This window comes from Leucoraja erinacea, chromosome 36, assembly GCF_028641065.1.
Source record: "Leucoraja erinacea ecotype New England chromosome 36, Leri_hhj_1, whole genome shotgun sequence".
Classification (NCBI taxonomy): domain Eukaryota; kingdom Metazoa; phylum Chordata; class Chondrichthyes; order Rajiformes; family Rajidae; genus Leucoraja; species Leucoraja erinaceus.
Window position 1 is genome coordinate 11,037,131 of NC_073412.1, and position 18,726 is coordinate 11,055,856.

At 38.6% G+C, this 18,726-nt stretch overlaps 1 protein-coding gene across 1 annotated transcript in view; it reads right to left on the minus strand.

Moving 5' to 3' along the window:
• Positions 1–18,726, minus strand: part of LOC129713552 (fibrillin-1-like) — a 312,091-nt gene that overhangs the window by 154,175 nt on the left and 139,190 nt on the right. The window contains exons 17-20 of the mRNA XM_055662676.1: positions 14,716–14,769; positions 14,006–14,131; positions 10,867–10,992; positions 7,203–7,322 (exon numbers count right to left, since the gene is read on the minus strand). Coding sequence (XP_055518651.1) covers positions 7,203–7,322; positions 10,867–10,992; positions 14,006–14,131; positions 14,716–14,769 — 426 coding nt within the window. The remainder of the gene's footprint in view (positions 1–7,202; positions 7,323–10,866; positions 10,993–14,005; positions 14,132–14,715; positions 14,770–18,726) is intronic.

Below are 18,726 nucleotides of genomic sequence, written 5' to 3' on the forward strand. Positions count from 1 at the left end.
AGTACTCCAAACACGGTCTGACCAGCACCTTATATATAGCCTTAGCATTACATCCCTGTTTTGTTTTCTAGACCTCTCGAAATAAATGTTAGCATTGCGTTTGCCTTTCTTACTACTGATTCGACTTGCAAATTAACGTTTTGGGAATCCTACACCAGCACTCCCAAGTGTCTTTACACCTCAGACATTTGAATGAATTCCTGGGCGTGCACATCACTGAAGATCTCTCCTGGTCCGAGAACACTGATACAATTATAAAGAAAGCACATCAGTGCCTCTATTTCCTGAGAAGATTAGGGAGAGTCAGTATGTCAAGGAGGACTCTCTCTAACTTCTACAGGTGCACAGTAGAGAGCATGCTGACCAGTGGCATCGTGGCTTGGTTCGGCAACTTGAGCTGGGCGCTCAAGTTGCCGAAGCGGAAAAGATTGCAAAAAGTAGTAAACACTGCCCAATCCATCATCGGCTCTGACCTCCCTACCATCGAGGGGATCTATCGCAGTCGCTGCCTCAAAAAGGCTGGCAGCATCATCAAGGACCCACACCATCCTGGCCACACACTCATCTCCCCGCTACCTTCCGGTAGAAGGTACAGGAGCCTGAAGACTACAACGTCCAGGTTCAGGAATAACTACTTCCCCACAGCCATCAGGCTATTGAACTCAACTGAAACAAAACTCTGAACATTAATAGCCCATTATCTGTTTATTGGCACTTTATCTGTTTTATTTATTCATGTGTGTATATATGGACACACTGATCTGTTCTGTATTCATACCTACCATATTTTGTTGTGCTGAAGCAAAGCAAGAATTTCATTGTCCTATTTCGAACACATGACAATAAACTCTCTTGAATCTTGAATTAAGAGCAATAAATGCAAGTAACAATGCTTCATTTAATTTACATTTAAAAGAGCTGTACATTCTATAAATATATTTTTGATTGTTATCTTTTTTAATAAAATCTAAGCGAGCTCAGTTGTGCAGTTAGGAGAGGTGCTGATCACTGCTCCAGCAAGTAGGGTTCAATCCTGATCTCCAGCGCTGTCTGTGTTGATTTTCTTAAGTGTGCTCCAATTTTCTCCAACATCCCCCAAAATGTGCAGGTTAGTAGTTTAATTGACCACTGTATGTTCCCCATTGTCTGGAGAGGAATGGTAGTTTTGGGGAGGAGGGAAAATGGGTTAAGTTGGATTATTCTAAATGTGATGATTTGATGATTGGCATTGACGATGTGCTGCCTGTCTCAACTCCAATTCTCTCTATGTATTAATTTCTTTAACACAATAATAGTTTTTGTTTAGCCCACGGTACCACAGTGCACTGGTAGTGGAGAGGGTGAATATTTTAGATGTAGAAACGTGTCACACAGGTTCCTTTGATCTACTATTTCTGGCTTTTTGAGCATTTTTTGAGCTGCATTTACCCAAGTAAGTTATAAATAAGTAGGTATGTTACAAAACCTACCTGAATCGTGGCTGAGCATCTGCCCTACCCCGTATGCGCGATTTTGGCGCTGTTTAGAGGGGGCGGGTTTAAAACGCGATTTTTACTAGGCTGTTCCAATCGAAAATGTTCAGCCTAGTAAATCATTAACGGAAAATCGCTGAAAGACCCCGTCGCAAAAGGTATTATTAGTTTTTATGGCCTTGTATAATATTTATAGTAGTTTAAAAATCACTCTCTCACTCCGCAACCTCTCGCAGCCCCAGGGTTTTATAAAGCAAACAATTAAAGGTATGTACCTTATTTTTACATTAAATGGGGCTTCTTAAGAACCCTGTATATAAAGTTTTCTATAGCGAGTAGTTCATTTTGGGCTCTTTATATCCCGCAGTATTTTTCTGGGCACTTGAGGGCACAAATCCAGCGCAATGTGAACGTTCTAAACCAGCGCGTTCACAGGAACCCACTAGAAAGCCGATTTAAATTGACTTTAATTTACAGCAATTGAACACTAAATTCAATGGCCAAATGGCCATAACTTTTTTATTACATGAGATATGAAAGTGAATTAGGTGTCAAATTAAACTTATTGTTATGCTTTATCTGATGGGATAAATTGCAGAAAATTCCATTTGGCCTATAAATTGATGTAAATGAGATTTAGAAATCATGTTTTATTGTGAATTATTTGTGAATATTATTTGGACACTTAGGCTATTTAATAATGTTAATCATTTATTAAGAAATGGATAGATGTTTAAATCTAGTAATTGAAGTTTGAAATTAGCTACAATTGGGTAACTAAGTAATTATATGCTTTAATTTCAGGTCATCCAAGTAAGATTATTTTATATTTGTTTCAGAATGCTTCAATCTATGATAACCGAAAATTTCATTCAGTTCTCTTAATTTTTAAGAAGGTTACGGGCTTTTGACTGTCCACGATCACAGCTTTTTTGTTATGTCCATAGAAAATCAATAGGGAACAAGATGCTAATTTCCGAGTATGAAAATGGCCATAACATTTTTATTACTTGAGATATGAAAGTGAATTAGGTGTCAAATTAAACTTATTGTTATGCTTTATCTGATGGGGGTAAATTGCAGAAAATTTTGTAACATTGCTAAAATAAGTATATACTTTAACTTACAACCTGTAAATAGTTATGAGAAGAGTCACATGACACAGTATGGCCAAACTCTAGTCGACCTCTGCAATCACAACATAATAGAGAGAGTACAGAGGAGATTTACTAGAATGTTGCCTGGGTTTCAACAATTAAGTTACAGAGATAGGTTGAATAAGTTAGGTCTTTATTCTCTGGAGCGCAGAAGGTTAAGGGGGGACTTGATAGAGGTATTTAAAATGATGAGAGGGATAGACAGAGTTGATGTGGACAAGCTTTTCCCTTTGAGAATAGGGAAGATTCAAACAAGAGGACATGACTTCAGAATTGAGGGACAGAAGTTTAGGGGTAACATGAGGGGGAACTTCTTTACTCAGAAAGTGATAGCAGTGTGGAATGAGCTTCCAGTGGAAGTGGTGGAGGCAGGTTCATTGGTATAATTTAAAAATAAATTGGATAGGCATATGGATGAGAAGGGAATGGAGGGTTATGGTATGAGTGCAGGCAGGTGGGACTAAGGGAAAAAAAAGTTGTCCGGCACGGACTTGTAGGGCCGAGATGGCCTGTTTCCGTGCTGTAATTGCTATATGGTTATATATGCAGCAGGTCCTGTTAAATCTCTGGTAAATGTTAATGATTCTTATGCCTTTAATTTCAAGGAGTAGTTCGACTTCAGGAAATTAGGTGATGTACATGCCCCAGTCATCATTAATGGTGCTGAAACAGAGATGTTTGCAAGCTTCTAAGGGTATATATCAACAAAAATCTGTCATGGACTATGACAGATACTTTGAAGCTTTGATCAAGAAAGCATGCCGACTACACCACAGCCTCTAATTCCTCAGAAGACTATTGGCATGTCTCCAATGCCTCTTACTAACTACTGCAGGTGCATTGTAGAGAGCATCCTATGTGCCCAAGATAGCAAGAAATTACATTATCAATTTAATCTACATTACAGGCTGCACTTGGAAAGCAGCCAATGTGGTCATTCTCTCTCCGGCAGAAACCACGTACACCAGAGTTAGGAAGAGCTTCCAAAGGGATATCAGACTACCAAACGGTCCTCTCATATATTAAGAGTGTAGTCCCGGTCTCCCAATCTACTTCATTGCAGCCCTTGGACTTTTTTTAATCTGTTCTCCTCTGCTTCCATAATGAATATATTCTGCACTCCTGTCGTTTTCTTCTTCTAATATTTGTGTATGATTTTATTGTACTCATGAAGAGTATGATTTGACTGGCTAGCAATGTTTTTCACTGTATCTCAGTACACGTGACAATATTAAACTAAGACTAATAAACTTTCTCTTGTTAGAGATAGTTTTCTATGGCACTTGTGATGAACATTTCATTTCCTGAGAAGTTATAAATGGAATGTATAAATGGAACAAAAGCTTTCCAGCTTCCAACAACAGAAGATAACCAAAAAGACAATATGGGAAGAAAAGATGAGGTACGAAAGTAAGCTAGCCAAGAATATAAAACAGGATAGTAAAAGCTTCTTTAAGTATGTGAAGAGGAAAAAAATAGTTAAGACCAAAGTTGGACCCTTGAAGACCGAAAAAGGTAAATTTATTATGGGGAACAAGGAAATGGCAGATGAGTTGAACAGGTACTTTGGATCTGTCTTCACTAAGGAGGACACAAACAATCTTCCTGATATAGTAGTGGCCAGAGGATCTGGGGTGACGGAGGAACTGAAGGAAATCCACATTAGGCAGGAAATGGTGTTGGATAGACTGATGGGACTGAAGGCTGATAAATCCCCAGGGCCTGATGGTCTGCATCCCAGGGTACTCAAGGAAGTGGCTCTAGAAATCGTGGATGCATTGGTGATAATTTTCCAATGTTCTATAGACTCAGGATCAGTTCCTGTGGATTGGAGGGCAGTTAATGTTATCCCACTTTTTAAGAAAGGCGGGAGAGGGAAAACAGGGAATTATAGACCAGTTAGCCTGACATCGGTGGTGGGGAAGATATTGGAATCAATTATAAAAGATGAGATAGCCGAACAATTGGATAGCAGTAACAGGATCGGTCCGAGTCAGCATGGATTTACGAAGGGGATATCATGCTTGACTAATCTTCTGGAATGTTTTGAAGATGTAACTAGGAAAATGGACAAGGGAGAGCCAGTGGATGTAGTGTACCTGGACTTTCAGAAAACATTTGATAAGGTCCCACATAGGAGATTAGTGGGCAAAATTAGGGCACATGGTATTGGGGGTAGAGTGCTGACATGGATAGAGAAGTGGTTGGCAGACAGGAAACAAAGAGTAGGGATTAACGGGTCCCTTTCAGAATGGCAGGCAGTGACTAGTGGGGTACCGCAAGGCTCTGTGCTGGGACCGTAGCTATTTACAATATACATCAATGATTTGGATGGATTCAAAGTAACATAAGCAAATTTGCAGGTGGCAGTGTGAACTGTGAGGAGGATGCTATGAGAATACAGGGTGACTTGAACAGGTTGGGGAAGTGGTCAGATGCATGGCAGATGAAGTTTAATGCGGATAAATGTGAGGTTATCCACTTTGGTAGCAAAAACAGGAAGGCAGATTACTATCTAAATGGCGTCAAGTTGGGAAAAGGGGAAGTATAACGGGATCTGGGGTCCTTGTACATCAGTCTATGAAAGTAAGCATGCAGGTACAGTAGGCAGTGAACAAAGCGAATGGCACGTTGGCCTTTATAACAAAAGGAATCGAATATAGGAGCAAAGAGGTCCTTCTGCAGTTGTACAGAGCCCTAGTGAGACCACACCCAAATATTGTGTGCAGTTTTGGTCCCCTAATTTGAGGAAGGACATTCTTGCTATTGAAGGAGTGCAGCGTAGGTTTACAAGGTTAATTCCCGGGATGGTGGGACTGTCATATGCAGAGAGAATGGAGCGGCTGGGCTTGTACACTCTGGAATTTAGCAGGATGAGAGGCTATCTCATTGAAACATATAAGATTGTTATGTGTTTGGACACGCTAGAGGTTGGGGGAGTCCAGAACCAAGGGCCACAGTTTTAGAATAAGGAGTAAGCCATTTACAACGGAGACGAGGAAACACTTTTTCTCACAGAGTGGTGAGTGTGGAATTCTCTGCCTCAGAGGGCGGTGGAGGCAGGTTCTCTGGATGCTTTCAAGAGAGAGCCAGATAGGGCTCTTAAAAATAGCGGAGTCAGGGGATATGGGGAGAAGGCAGGAACGGTGTACTGATTGGGGTACACGAAGCCAGCACGAAGGGCCGAATGGCCTATTCCTGCACCTATTGTCTATTGCATATTGTCTATTGATCTCAGGAGCATGAAGAATCTGAAGATTGCAATATGCACTGAAATCTACGTTTTTAAAAAATTTTCCTAAGTAATAAAATGCCTATGTGGTTAGACTTGTATTTAACCCAAAATGGACACCATTCGGGTTAGGGTTCTTCAGCCATTAACTTTGATTTTATTAAGAGTTTTATACCACATTGAACCAAAAATTGCTGTAATATGAATGGTGGTCACTCTCACATCACCAATGGGATTCACCGCCTTAATCCATATACAGACAAATGTGGTAATATGAAATAAAGTCAAGTGGTTAAGGAAGAACCAGGGAGAACCAAATGTAAGCATGGATGAACAAGTGAAGTTTGATTAGATGGCCAATGACACCTTTCATCATTGACGGTTGATGGTGAAATGATGCAAGGATAACTGTTTAGATCTGATTTGATTCATTGTGCTTTTTGGCAAGACACACTGTGGCAATTTTAAAATTTATTGAGTACATGTCAGTCTTGCAGCTGTACTATAAACAGCTTAAATATGGGCACAGCCAGTTCCAAATATGCCGTCAACAATATTCAGAACTAGTTGTGCCTATATTAAGCCCCATGGTATGTACAGTATCCAGTTCACAGTTTCATTTCTTGATGCTGCAGGTAGTGCATACTCTAGAATGAAGGGGACCTTAACAGAAGTCAGGAGACCAAGCACCATATTAATTGGTAAGTCACGGTCGATAAAGTTAGCAGCTTCAAATTCCATTTACATCAGCATAAACATCTCGTATGACCCATCCAGGGCCCAGCACATAGATGCAATCATGAAGAAAGCTCACCTGTGCCTTTACTTTATTAGAAGTTTAAAGAGATTTGGTATGTCTATGAATACTCTAACAAACATTTACAGACATACTCTAGAAAGGATCTTAACCACATCGGTGATTACTCCTATCAATGCAGACACAGCCAGACACTTAATAAGATTTATTATTAACAAATTAAATTAAGCAATGCAAAATAAAAATTTGGATTGTGACAAGATGCTTCAATGTTGGTTATTTTGATCTTTCATAGCAGATTAATAGTGATCAATAGTAATTTTAGAAAATGACATTTACACTTTTAAATCTTGTAGTACAGGTTCATTGGTATGGCAACTGATAGCAACACCCAAGGCCACAAATGAGCAGCTGAAATCAAAACATGATCATATGGATTAATTTTATTTTCCAAATATAATTTTAGATTGATTTTGCAGAATAAAAACATCCAGAGTGTTTCTATGACCAAGGAGCAGACCAAAGTAACATATTCAAAAGATGTCTTTCATTTTCCAAGACAATAAATATTTTAATGTACATACCTATACATCGAGTTCTTGATGCATCTAGAGTACTTCCTTGGAAACATTGACATGAATAACTTCCAGGCACATTCTTACAATCTCCATTGATGCAGGGATTGGTCTCACATTCATTAACATCTGATGAGGAAAAAAAAGGTAAATTATAATGTATAAAATTCTTTCAATACATTTTTTGATCATCTAAATGAAATCATGCTTTCAAATATAATCTTACCAAATTTGTTGAATTCAAAGTATTTTTTATATTATCCATGCATTAATCCATTTTTTAAAAGACCACCCAGGATAGCGATATACATGGAACCAAAGACTCTTGTGTAATTTAAACATTTGAACTCTATTGTGGAGCAGCAAAGATGTAACCAGGTATTAATTTCATTTTCTAATAAAATAATTAAAACATTCTCTATTGATAGTTACCTTTGATATGAAAAAGTCAAATTTCTAAACCCCTTTGCCCATTTTAGGTTTGCTTGTGTAATATTAATCCTACACTTATTCACAGATCTGTTTAAAATTATTTTGTTTATGATTTTGTTACTGATTACAATTAATCTAAATTATAGTGGATTTGGGAATGTCCAATGATTTTTATATCCATAAACTTACAGAAGATATTTAAATAAGTTCTATATCACAGATTATTGCCATATATTAAAGTATTTGGAGTAAGTTGCTAACTGGTTGAAAAGTAGACGAGTTAGGATAAAAGGTAAAAGTATTGATAGATCTTTCATGCATTTGTACTAGGACATTCATTCTCATCACACAAATTAAGAACTTCAAACAATGAGTCTCTTTACTCAAGCTCTCTACTTAATTTAGTTTAGTTTAGAGATACAGCGTGGAGAAGACCCTTTAGCCCACTGAGTCCACACAGACCACCAATGATCCGTACACTAGTTCTATATTATGCCTGTTTGGCATCCTACAAACTAGGGGCAAATTACTGAGGCCAATTATCGTACAAATATGCATGTCTTTGGAACGTGGGAGGAAATCGGAGTACCCAGAGAAAACCCACGCATTCACAAGAACACGCTAACTCTGCACACAGTAGTTCTACCACTGCACTGCCTGTTAATATGGTTTGCAAATGAGATTCGGAACTCGCAAGAGGAAATAAATGGGCTTGATAATCATCATTGGAACTTAAAGAGCTCAATGTAAGAAATATAGAGAAATTAAATTTAAATTTGAAAATGAAAAGCAGGAATACTCAAGAACGGGTGAGAAACTAGGAGGTGTGAAGGAACAGACACATGTATTTGAATGTGCATATTCACACAGCATTAAAGTCTAAAACAAAAAGAAAAAAATGCTATAAATACTAAACCTGTTGGGGCAAATCATTGCGAAGAGAAATAGATTCAACATTTTAGGTTGGCGACACTTTGTCAGGTTCTGGAAAGATCGCCTGACCTGAAAATACGACTGTTTCTCTTCCCACAGATAAGGCCTGACTTGCTGAGTATTACCAGTTTTTTTTTTTTGCTTTAGATTTTCAACATCCGCAGATTTAAAAAAAAATTATTTGATGTGCATTAGAGGCGAATGTACACATTGAAACAAAAACCCAAATAAAATAAAACAGAACATTTGCTTTTATATTAAAAGGCATAGAATCCAAATGCGCATTAGTGATGTTCCAGCTGAACAGAGTCTTTGGCAGAAAACATTCAGTATAACATTCAAATTTCAACAACACACCTCTTAAAAGGTTTTGGAAGTGGTATACTCAGATTTTTTCTATAGCCACAATTCATGGCAATTTGCAAACAATTGAATTGTTTTCCCTGGAGATTGGAAGATTGAGTATCATTACAAATAATAAAAACAATTAAGATTCCCTCTGATGGGGAAATCCAGAAAGGAGGCATTACTTCCGAGATTAAGCTGTGTTTTCAAATTATCTCTTTAGAATACACAAATTTGCACAAGTTCATGAATTTATAATGTCAGAAGCTATCATCAACTTCATAGCTAGATCTAAACTGACATCAATTTTAATGCATAATATGTGATATGCTATAAACTGTAACGTTAATAGATTTTTACTGAAAAGATTTCTTGAAACATGATCTTGATTCATCAAGATATCCAATTTTCAGTACTCTTGGATATGCACTAAAATAATAAAATCAGACAGTTTGAGCAAGCTAAACATGGGATATAGAGAGCAATTTTATTCAAATAAGTCACAGCTGGATAAAGAATGTACCAGACCATCTGTTCCTTAATATGATGACATATACATCAATACCTTAAAGGATATGTAATATCTAAACAACTGAAAGGTTAAAACATCATATACAATAATGAAATAATTGGACAGTGTCATTATTATTTTCCTTTGTTTAATTATTCCAGATTTGCAATAACAAATGCAGAAGTGAATTCAGATTTACTGGAATCTAAATTTTGTTACAAGACATTTAGCAGAGCCACCTATTTAATAAATAAGAATATTTTATCTGTGCATAAGGTGTAGGCAGTCGGTATACTAGATGCAAGCGTACCAGGTAATTTGGTGTTGTCAGATTACTACTCATATTCTGACAAGGCACTGTGGCACACAACCCAGTATGCTGTGAACATTGTTAAAAAAACTGTCAAGCTGAAAATCTCAAATAAAAAACAGAAAACGCAAGAAATATTTAATAGCTCAGCTAGCATTTATGGAAGGAGGAACAAAGTCAGATTTCAGGTCGAAGTCTTCATAAGGGACACTGAGTTCTTAGCCTAAAACCTGGGGTGAACGGTCATGGTGAAGTGTCTCTGACCAAAAATGTCAAGTCTGAATGCTTTGCTTGAATGGTTACTCTCTGTTTGTGGTACCGGTCATTGCCTAACATTTTTGTGAGCAAATGTTACTTATCATCAAGCAGCCCATGCCAAAATGTTATGTAGGTCTTGCTGTATATACAGGCAAAGACTGATTCAGCTGTTGCAAATGGGACTGAACAGTGAACAATCATCAGTGAACTTTAGTTTACTTTTGAGATACAGCGCGGAAACAGGCCCTTTGGACCACCGGGTCTGCGCCGACCACATATTAACATTATCCTACTCACACGTGACAATTTTTACATTTACCAAGCCAATTTACCTACATACCTGTACGTCTTTGGAGCGTGGGAGGAAACCGAAGATCTCGGAGAAAACCCACACAGCTCACAGGGAGAACGTACAAACTCCGTAGACAGCAACTGTAGTCGGGATCGAATCCGGGTCTCCGGTGCTGCAAGCACTATAAGGCAGCAACTCTACCGCTGCGCCACTGTGCCGCCCCGACCTTCTGGCCAGTTTCAGTTTGTGTCAAGGTTTCTGGCCTTATGATGGAAGGAATAACATTGATGGAATAGATGAAGATTAATGTAATGAGGGCATTGCTCTGAGGATCTTTTGCAGTGTTTGGTTGATCACTGAGGCTGGGATGTTTATCCTGTAACAACCTTGACCACTTTTCCACTGTGCACATTTTGACTCCAAACTTTGGAGTGATTTGATGCCAATTTACCAGGGCTCCTATTTCTCATGGTATATCCTTTACCTCAGCATAGAGATTGCACATCAACAATGTTAAACTCGGTTCCATTGGTAATATAAAATTAAGATAGGAAGCACTACAGGGACACTTGCCAAGATTAAAATACATTACCTTCACATGTTTCAGATTCAGGTTTAAAAACATATCCGTCTGGACAGAAACAATTATAACTCCCAGGTGTATTTCTGCAGAGACCATTGTCACATAACAATCTATTAACAAAGCACTCATCAATATCTGCAAAAAAAGGTAAACAGTGTTCTTTAATGTGTATCAAAGGAATCATTCTATTTTCATTTTATCATAGCAAACATAACAAAAAATGGTTTGCTGGATATTTTGTCCCATAACTGGAGGGCTAATTCAGCACTGTGTGGTTCACCTTGGCCATAGCAGTGCTACAGAATTGAACTTCCAAATACAGATGGAGTGTAGACTATTACAAATAATTATTTGATTTTTTTGAGTCAGTATATTAGAACTCCGTCTTTGAAAAAACCTCCAGAAACAAATAGATTAATACAGGGAATGTGTATTTATCCACTTTGAATGAATTAATACGTTTATTGGCCAAGTATTCACAAACAAGGAATTTGCCCTCAAGTGACAACATGACATACAGTGAGAGTTAGGAATGATACATAAAACATTAAACATTAATAATAAAACATTATTGATTAAACATGTGAATTAAATAAAATACCAGAGCAAAAGGAGGCTACAGATTTTTGGTTATTGAGTAGAGCTACCACTCGTGGAAAAAAGCTATTTTTATGTCTGGCTGTGGCAGCTTTGACAGTCCTGAATCGCCTTCCAGAGGGAAGTGATTCAAAGGGTTTGTGGCCAGGGTGAGAGGGGTCAGAGATGATCTTACCCGCTCGCTTCCTGGCCCTTGCAGTGTACAGTTCGTCAATGGAGGGAAGGTTGCAGTCAATAGGCTTCTCAGCTGATCGGACGATTCGCTGCAGCCTCCAGATGTCGTGCTTGGTGGTTGTGCCCAACCAGGCCATGATGGAGAAGGTGAGGGCAGACTCTACGATAGCCGTATAGAATTGGATCATCTTTGCCTGTGGCAGGTTGTGCTTCCTCAGGTGCCGCAGGAAGTACACCCTCTGTTGTGCCTTTTTGACTGTGGAGTCGATGGTGGCCCCCCCATTTAAGGTCCTTGGAAATGATGGTTCCCAGGAACTTAAAAGACTCCAGAGGTGTGACTGTGGTGTTGTTGATGGTGAGTGGGATGAGGGGAGGGGGAGCTCTCCTAAAGTCTACTATCAGTTCCACTGTCTTAAGAGCATTGAGTTCTAGGTTGTTTCAATGGCACCAGGACGGTAGGAAGAATAAATAGAAAAGCAACAAAAATGGGAGAGACTACAGAATTCTGTTGCATAGAGGGATGTGGATGGCCTTCTTTGTGAAAAACAGAGTAGATATGTTCGTATAGCAAGCAATCAAAAAGGAAAATGGAATATTGCCCTTTCTTGCAAAGCAGAAGGGAGTATAACAATAGGAAAGTCCTGTTACAACAGTGCAAGGTGTTGGTAGGACTAGATGCAAAATTCCATTCCGGTGTCCCTATTTGAGTAGGAATGGATTTATTTGGAGACAGTTCAGAAAAAGTTGATCACAGGGATGAAATAATTTGTCTTATGAGTTATGGCTGGAGCATAGGCACTAGTCAAAAGCCAAGGAAGGAGAGGATAGTTCATATTCTACAGATATTCCAGCTCTGTGCCATCACTGAAATGTGGTAGACAGAGATGATGGTGCAAGAATAATGAAGAGCTTGCAAGAATCAGGTTGATAATTATCTGTCTCCACAAATGATGCTAAGATACAGATGCATGGCTGGGGCTGACTGCAACTGCTTTTATCATGACAAACCTAAAAAAACCTATGCTCCTAGACATTGGTCCTTGAGGAGGTTCAGAGCAGAGGACATGGTTCACTCTGAGAGATGCAAACTTCAGACATTAACCCTCTTATGTTTACTTCCTTGGTCTGGCCATGACTGTGAAGTAGTGAATGCATGTACTGCAGTTCCAGCTAATATCATACAACCAACGGGACCTTTACAGAAGGACATCACTCAAAGCGTCTAGGGTCAATAGGTGCAGAGTTCAGAACCTGCAGTCAGCCTCCAGAATGTATTTCTACAAAAGCATGAAAAAAATATATGTATGCCCTTTTAAATTGACTTTTTGTATAAAAACAGATCTAAGCAGACCCAGTTCAGATGTGGCAGCTCAACAATAGATGTGATTTATGGCAATATGAACAGGTCATTTGCACAATGGGAACACAACCAAGTGTGTAATATCCAGCGTGGCACAATTCCGACAAAAAATCGTTATCATGTTACACCAAGAATTTGATCTACTGCCTACTATGTCCCCTAGACCCGTTACTTGTTAGTACTAAATTTTAACAATCACGAAGCTACACTCACTGTGTTTAGAGCTCTCCGATTGTCAGAATTAGTTAAAACCAGTTGAAAATAATTTGTAATTCTAGAGTATTTTAAACAAAAAAAAAAACATGTTATGCTACTTTTAATTAAGGTATAAATGAAATATGAAAAGGAAAAAAGTCTGCTTAAGAAGTTAAATGAGTTTTTAAATAAAAGTCATAAAACCTATTCAAGTCAATGATGTCACGCCAGATGCAACAGCTATGGATGCCACAAAATTGAGGAGCCTGTATCTGGCCTCTTGGCTCAGTAAGTTACAGACTCACAATTGATTCCGAGGTGGAGCAAGAGATCAGATGTCCCAGCATCTAACCTCCTGCGCATTTCACAAGTCTGCATTAGAGTACAGCAGCATGGAAGCCCAAAATCTGTTAATGTGTGCACAGCAGCCAGCTAGTAGAACTCAGTGTAATTCAGTCCATGGACTTCCACAGCATGGTATTAAAAAGCCCGCGTGAAACAGAAGTACACTATGCATGTTTTACTTTCTATGTGATGAATCTGATCTGCCAGAGCCATCAATTATGTTGGGGCAATATTCACAGCATCAAATAATAGGCATTAGAAAGAGAGTTACACAGATTTGATTACTTTTGTAATCTCACTGCAGCAAGGAGACAATGAGTGCAAGACAATTGACTAAGTATATTTAGTTCAGGTCATCATGGGCATGCATTATTCAGACAATCCTGACGTCAATGTAAAAATGACAATATATATACATAGTTACTTTGCAATTAAGACATTTAACAGAATTTCTAATTCAGAATTTCAAATACACACCAACACATTTTTTCCCAGATATATCAACTTCATAACCCGAATTGCATACACATCGGTAGCTGCTACGAATGTTCTCGCACACTCCATTTTGACAAATCTCAGGATCCATTTCACATTCATTGATATCTGCGAATACAAAAAACTTGTAAAAACAGAGATGTATATTATTTCCATAGGAATAAATTAACCTAAGCATCTCAAGTGAAATGTAACACAATAAGATTCAAATGTAAAAATAAACCTAGTGTGCAAACATAAAATTGTAAACATGAATGAGGAAAACTTCAACATTTCCATGTGCAAATTGTTAAACTGAAAAGCTTATGGAGATTTTTAAATTTCTATCATGTTTTATTTAAATTTGCTCTAATGCTGAGCTTAGAGATAGGGATGTGCAAGACTGCAGTAAAAGTGATGGTTAGAAACATAACAAAAAGTGCAAAAGCAAAATAATTTATCAACACTATCTTAAATTCAGTTGAGGGCAAAGGCTTTAACTATTCTACATTCATTACAGGATATCAACAAGGAAGGCAAGTTGGACAACAAAGTAGCCTGAAGCTCAGGATGTAGGCGGTAGCACAATAAAATATTGTTCAAACCGACATTCCAGGGAATAGCATTCTATAGAAATATGCCATGCAAAGGAATATTAGGATGTAGTTTAGATACAAACACGTTTTCTTTAGTAGGAGTATTTTTCATTTTACCCTTCCCATCACTTGTTATACCAGGTCCACTGCTGCAAAGTGCATCATATTCAGCTGTGGGAAAATAAGAAAAATAGTCTGTCAATACTTCACAAATTCCATCAAAACTGTGTGGAATACCTACAGAAGTTAGTAACATATTGTTTATGTGCAGGGTTATTACATTAACTTCAAGTTGTCCAGTGATCAAAATATGGGATTATGAATGCGTTGTTAAATCATCCAAAGTTTTAATGTTCCTTTGACATCTGGTTTTTGAATTTGTAACACTAATAAAAACGTTTTTTTCCTAAAGCTGATTAGTACTGACCTAGTTCTTCTGAACTTCTGTGCTGCAGAGCTGAAATTGGCATTTAAAATTAGAGTGCCTGCAGATGCTCAGTATAATGGAAACCACTTGATAGTGGTTTTGTTGTTTCATTCTGCTTAGAATTAAAATCATACATTGTTTAGAAATATTAGAAAAATGTACATGGGGAGCAATTTATTTGAAGCTACCTCCCTTTTCATGGCATTTTATCTTTTAAGCAATGACAAACATTAGAAATTGACAGAGGCTAAAACTAACAAGTTAGATGCTCATATATATTAGTTTATATAATATGGGACAGTATATGACTCACAAGCATGTGTAAATCATTTAGCTCCTCATGTTTGCTCTGTGCTCAATAATATCACAGAAAATATTTTACCTCTGTATTACTTTTCTGCTGGTATGTCACCAAATATACTATATCGAACGTCTACAGGCATACAGTACAGAGCATACTGACTAGCTGCATCATGCCCTAGTTCAGTAACTCAAACATCCAAGAATGAAGGAGGTCGCACAAAGTGGTAAACATTGCTTGGTCTATCATGGGTACTGACATAGCACTGCCTGAAGATTCTTATCTCAAATAAGCAGTTAATACCATCAAAGACCCATACCACTCTGACCACATACTCATTTTGCTACTATCATGTAGAAGATGGTACAGGAACCTGAAAGTCTGAAGAAGGGTCTCGACCCGTAACGTCACCCATTCCTTTCCTCCAGAGATGCTGCCTGTCCCGCTTAGTTACTCCAGCATTTTGTATCTACCTTTGAAAAGCAGTACCTCCAGGTTGAAGAATAGCTTCTTCCCAGCAATCATCAGGCTCGTGACCATTGAACAACAGAAACCCGCTGCCTCAGCAACTACGATCCACTATGTACTTTGTTTTGCTTGGATTATGGAATTGGTTTTGCATTACTATGGTACTTAGTATTATTGGTTATTAATTTATTTCATAACAATGACAATTGAACAATATTGACTCTACCCCATATTCTTCAATTCTCTCAACATCCAAATTTTTATTGATCTTGTCTCGAATATATTTATTTAATTAAATTAATATATTCAAGAAGTGGCAATCTATTAAACTCCAGTCCTCTAGAAAGAGAATTCAAAGGATTCACCACTGTCAGGGCAAGGGAATTTATTTACATCTCAGTTCCAAATGAAGGTAGTTGAGGCCAGTTCATTGGCTATATTTAAGAGCGAGTTAGATGTGGCCCTTGTGGCTAAAGGGATCAGGGGTTATGGAGAGAAGGCAGGTACAGGATACTGAGTTGGATGATCAGCCATGATCATATTGAATGGCGGTGCAGGCTCGAAGGGCCGAATGGCCTACTCCTGCACCTATTTTCTATGTTTCTATCAACCCCAATTTGTCTGAAGAAAGGTCTTGACCTGCTATAATGTCACTCATTCCTTTTCTCGAGAGATGCTACCTGTCCCGCAGAGTTACTCCAGCATTTTATATCTATCTTTGGTTTTGCAGTCCCTTCCCACCCAAATGTGAGATTGTGACATGGTTCCAAACTGATCCACACTCATAGAGTCATAGAGTCTTACAGCATGGAAACAGGCCTTCTGAGCCAACTTGCCCACAGCAGCCAACGTCCCATCTACACTAGTCCCATCTGCCTGCATTTGGTCCATATCCCTCTAAACCTGTCTAAATATTTATTAAACATTGTGATAGTACTTGGCTCAACAACCTCCTCCAGCAGCTCATTCCATTCACCTACCACCCAATGTGTGAATGATCCTCAGATCCCTATTAAATCTTTTCTCCATCACCTTAAACCTACGTCCTCTAGTTCACGATTCCTCTACTCTGGGCAAGAGACTCTGTGGGTCTACCCTACCTATTCCTCTCATGATTTGCACACCTCTATAAGATCACCCCTCATCCTCCTGCGCTCCAAGGAATCCTAGCCTACTCAACCTCTCCCTATACCTCGGGCCCTTGTCCTGTCAACATCCTTATAAATCTTCTCTGCACCCTTTCCAGCTTGACAACATCTTTCTTCTAACATGGTACCCAAAACGGGACACAATACCCTAAATGCAGTCTCAGCAACATCTTATTCAACTGCAACATGACCTCCCAATGTCTATACTCTATTATGGTGAATTGGTGTTCATCACTAACTGACCACCAACGTGCCAAAAGCTTTTTTGACCATCCCATCTAACTATGATGCCACTTTTAACAAACTATGTATCTGTACTCCTAGATCCATCTGCTCTATAACAATCCCCAGAGCCCTACCGTTCATTGTGTAGGTACTGCCCATGTTAGTGCTACTAAAATGTAACACTTCACATTTCTCTGTATTCAATTCCATTAATCATTTCTCAGCCCGATCAAGATCCTGCTGCAATTTTTGATAACCATCTTTACTATCTAATAAATTTATTATTATTATTATCTACAATACCATCCACATTGTGTCATCTGCAAATTTGCTATTCATGCCATGCACGTTCTCATCCAAATCAATGATATAGATGACCATGGGCCCAGCACCAAACTATGAGGCACACTACTCGTTCTTCTAAATTCTAGCGTACAGACCGTGTCTCTCTTCAAATGACAATCTACGCACATAAAAGATCACACCAATGACCCCAATCATCTTAGGAAATTATTTTGGAGAAGCGTCAGTTTAACTTTCTATTGGAAGTCTACCATTCTTTAGATGGGGAGACCAAGGTTGATTTACACAATATATTCCATTTATAGTCTTACTATGATCCTTTATGGTTCTAGTATCCAGTATCCAAAATAAATTAGCTGATCAAACTAACTGATTTAATTCCTGTTTAATTCCCCAGTACTTTAAAAAAATGCACTAACAAGTTGCAATTCACTTGTCCTTTCCTATGGTTCACATTCGAGGAATAGTTTCTCATATTTATTCTTTTTGGATATTTTCCCAATCAAAATGGAAATTCACATCAATCAAAATACGTTCAATGTTATCCTCTCCAACCATCATCTCACATATTTATGTTTTTCCCTAAGCTGCATATTCAGTGACAATATATTGGGACAGACTCCAAAATACTTCCTAAAATACCATAACATGGGTTAATTTACGTATTTAGGTCAGAGACTATGTCACTACACGTATATAGTGCTGGTCACAATACTACTCATACTTACTTTATTAGCCAAGTATGTTTTACAACATACGAGGAATTTGATTTGCCATACAGTCATACTAATAAAAAGCATCAGAACACACAAAATACATTTTAATATAAACATCCACCACTGACTCCTCCACATTCCTCACTGTGATGGAAGGCAAAATAAAGTTCAATCTCTTCCCTTCTTTGACCTCCAGCGGTCGGGGGCCTCTAACGTTCCGTTGACAGGACGATCTCACTCCTGTAGACGGCGGCGGGCCTGCTCGTCAGGGCAACCAAGCTCTTGCATCGAACCTTCTGCATCGTTGGAGCCTCCTGACTCAGTCTCTGAACTGCGAGCCCTTGATGTTAAAGGGACCGTCGATCCCAGGCAAGGAATCGGCTCTGATGGTAAGTCCACGACCCGCAGTGGGGTCGTGCGGGTCGTGGACTTACAGTTCCAGTTCCACGATGTCAGAAAACAATCGCATCTCCGGCAAGGTAAGAGATTGAAAAAATGTTTCCCTGGACCCCAACCCCCACATAAAACAAACCAGAGACC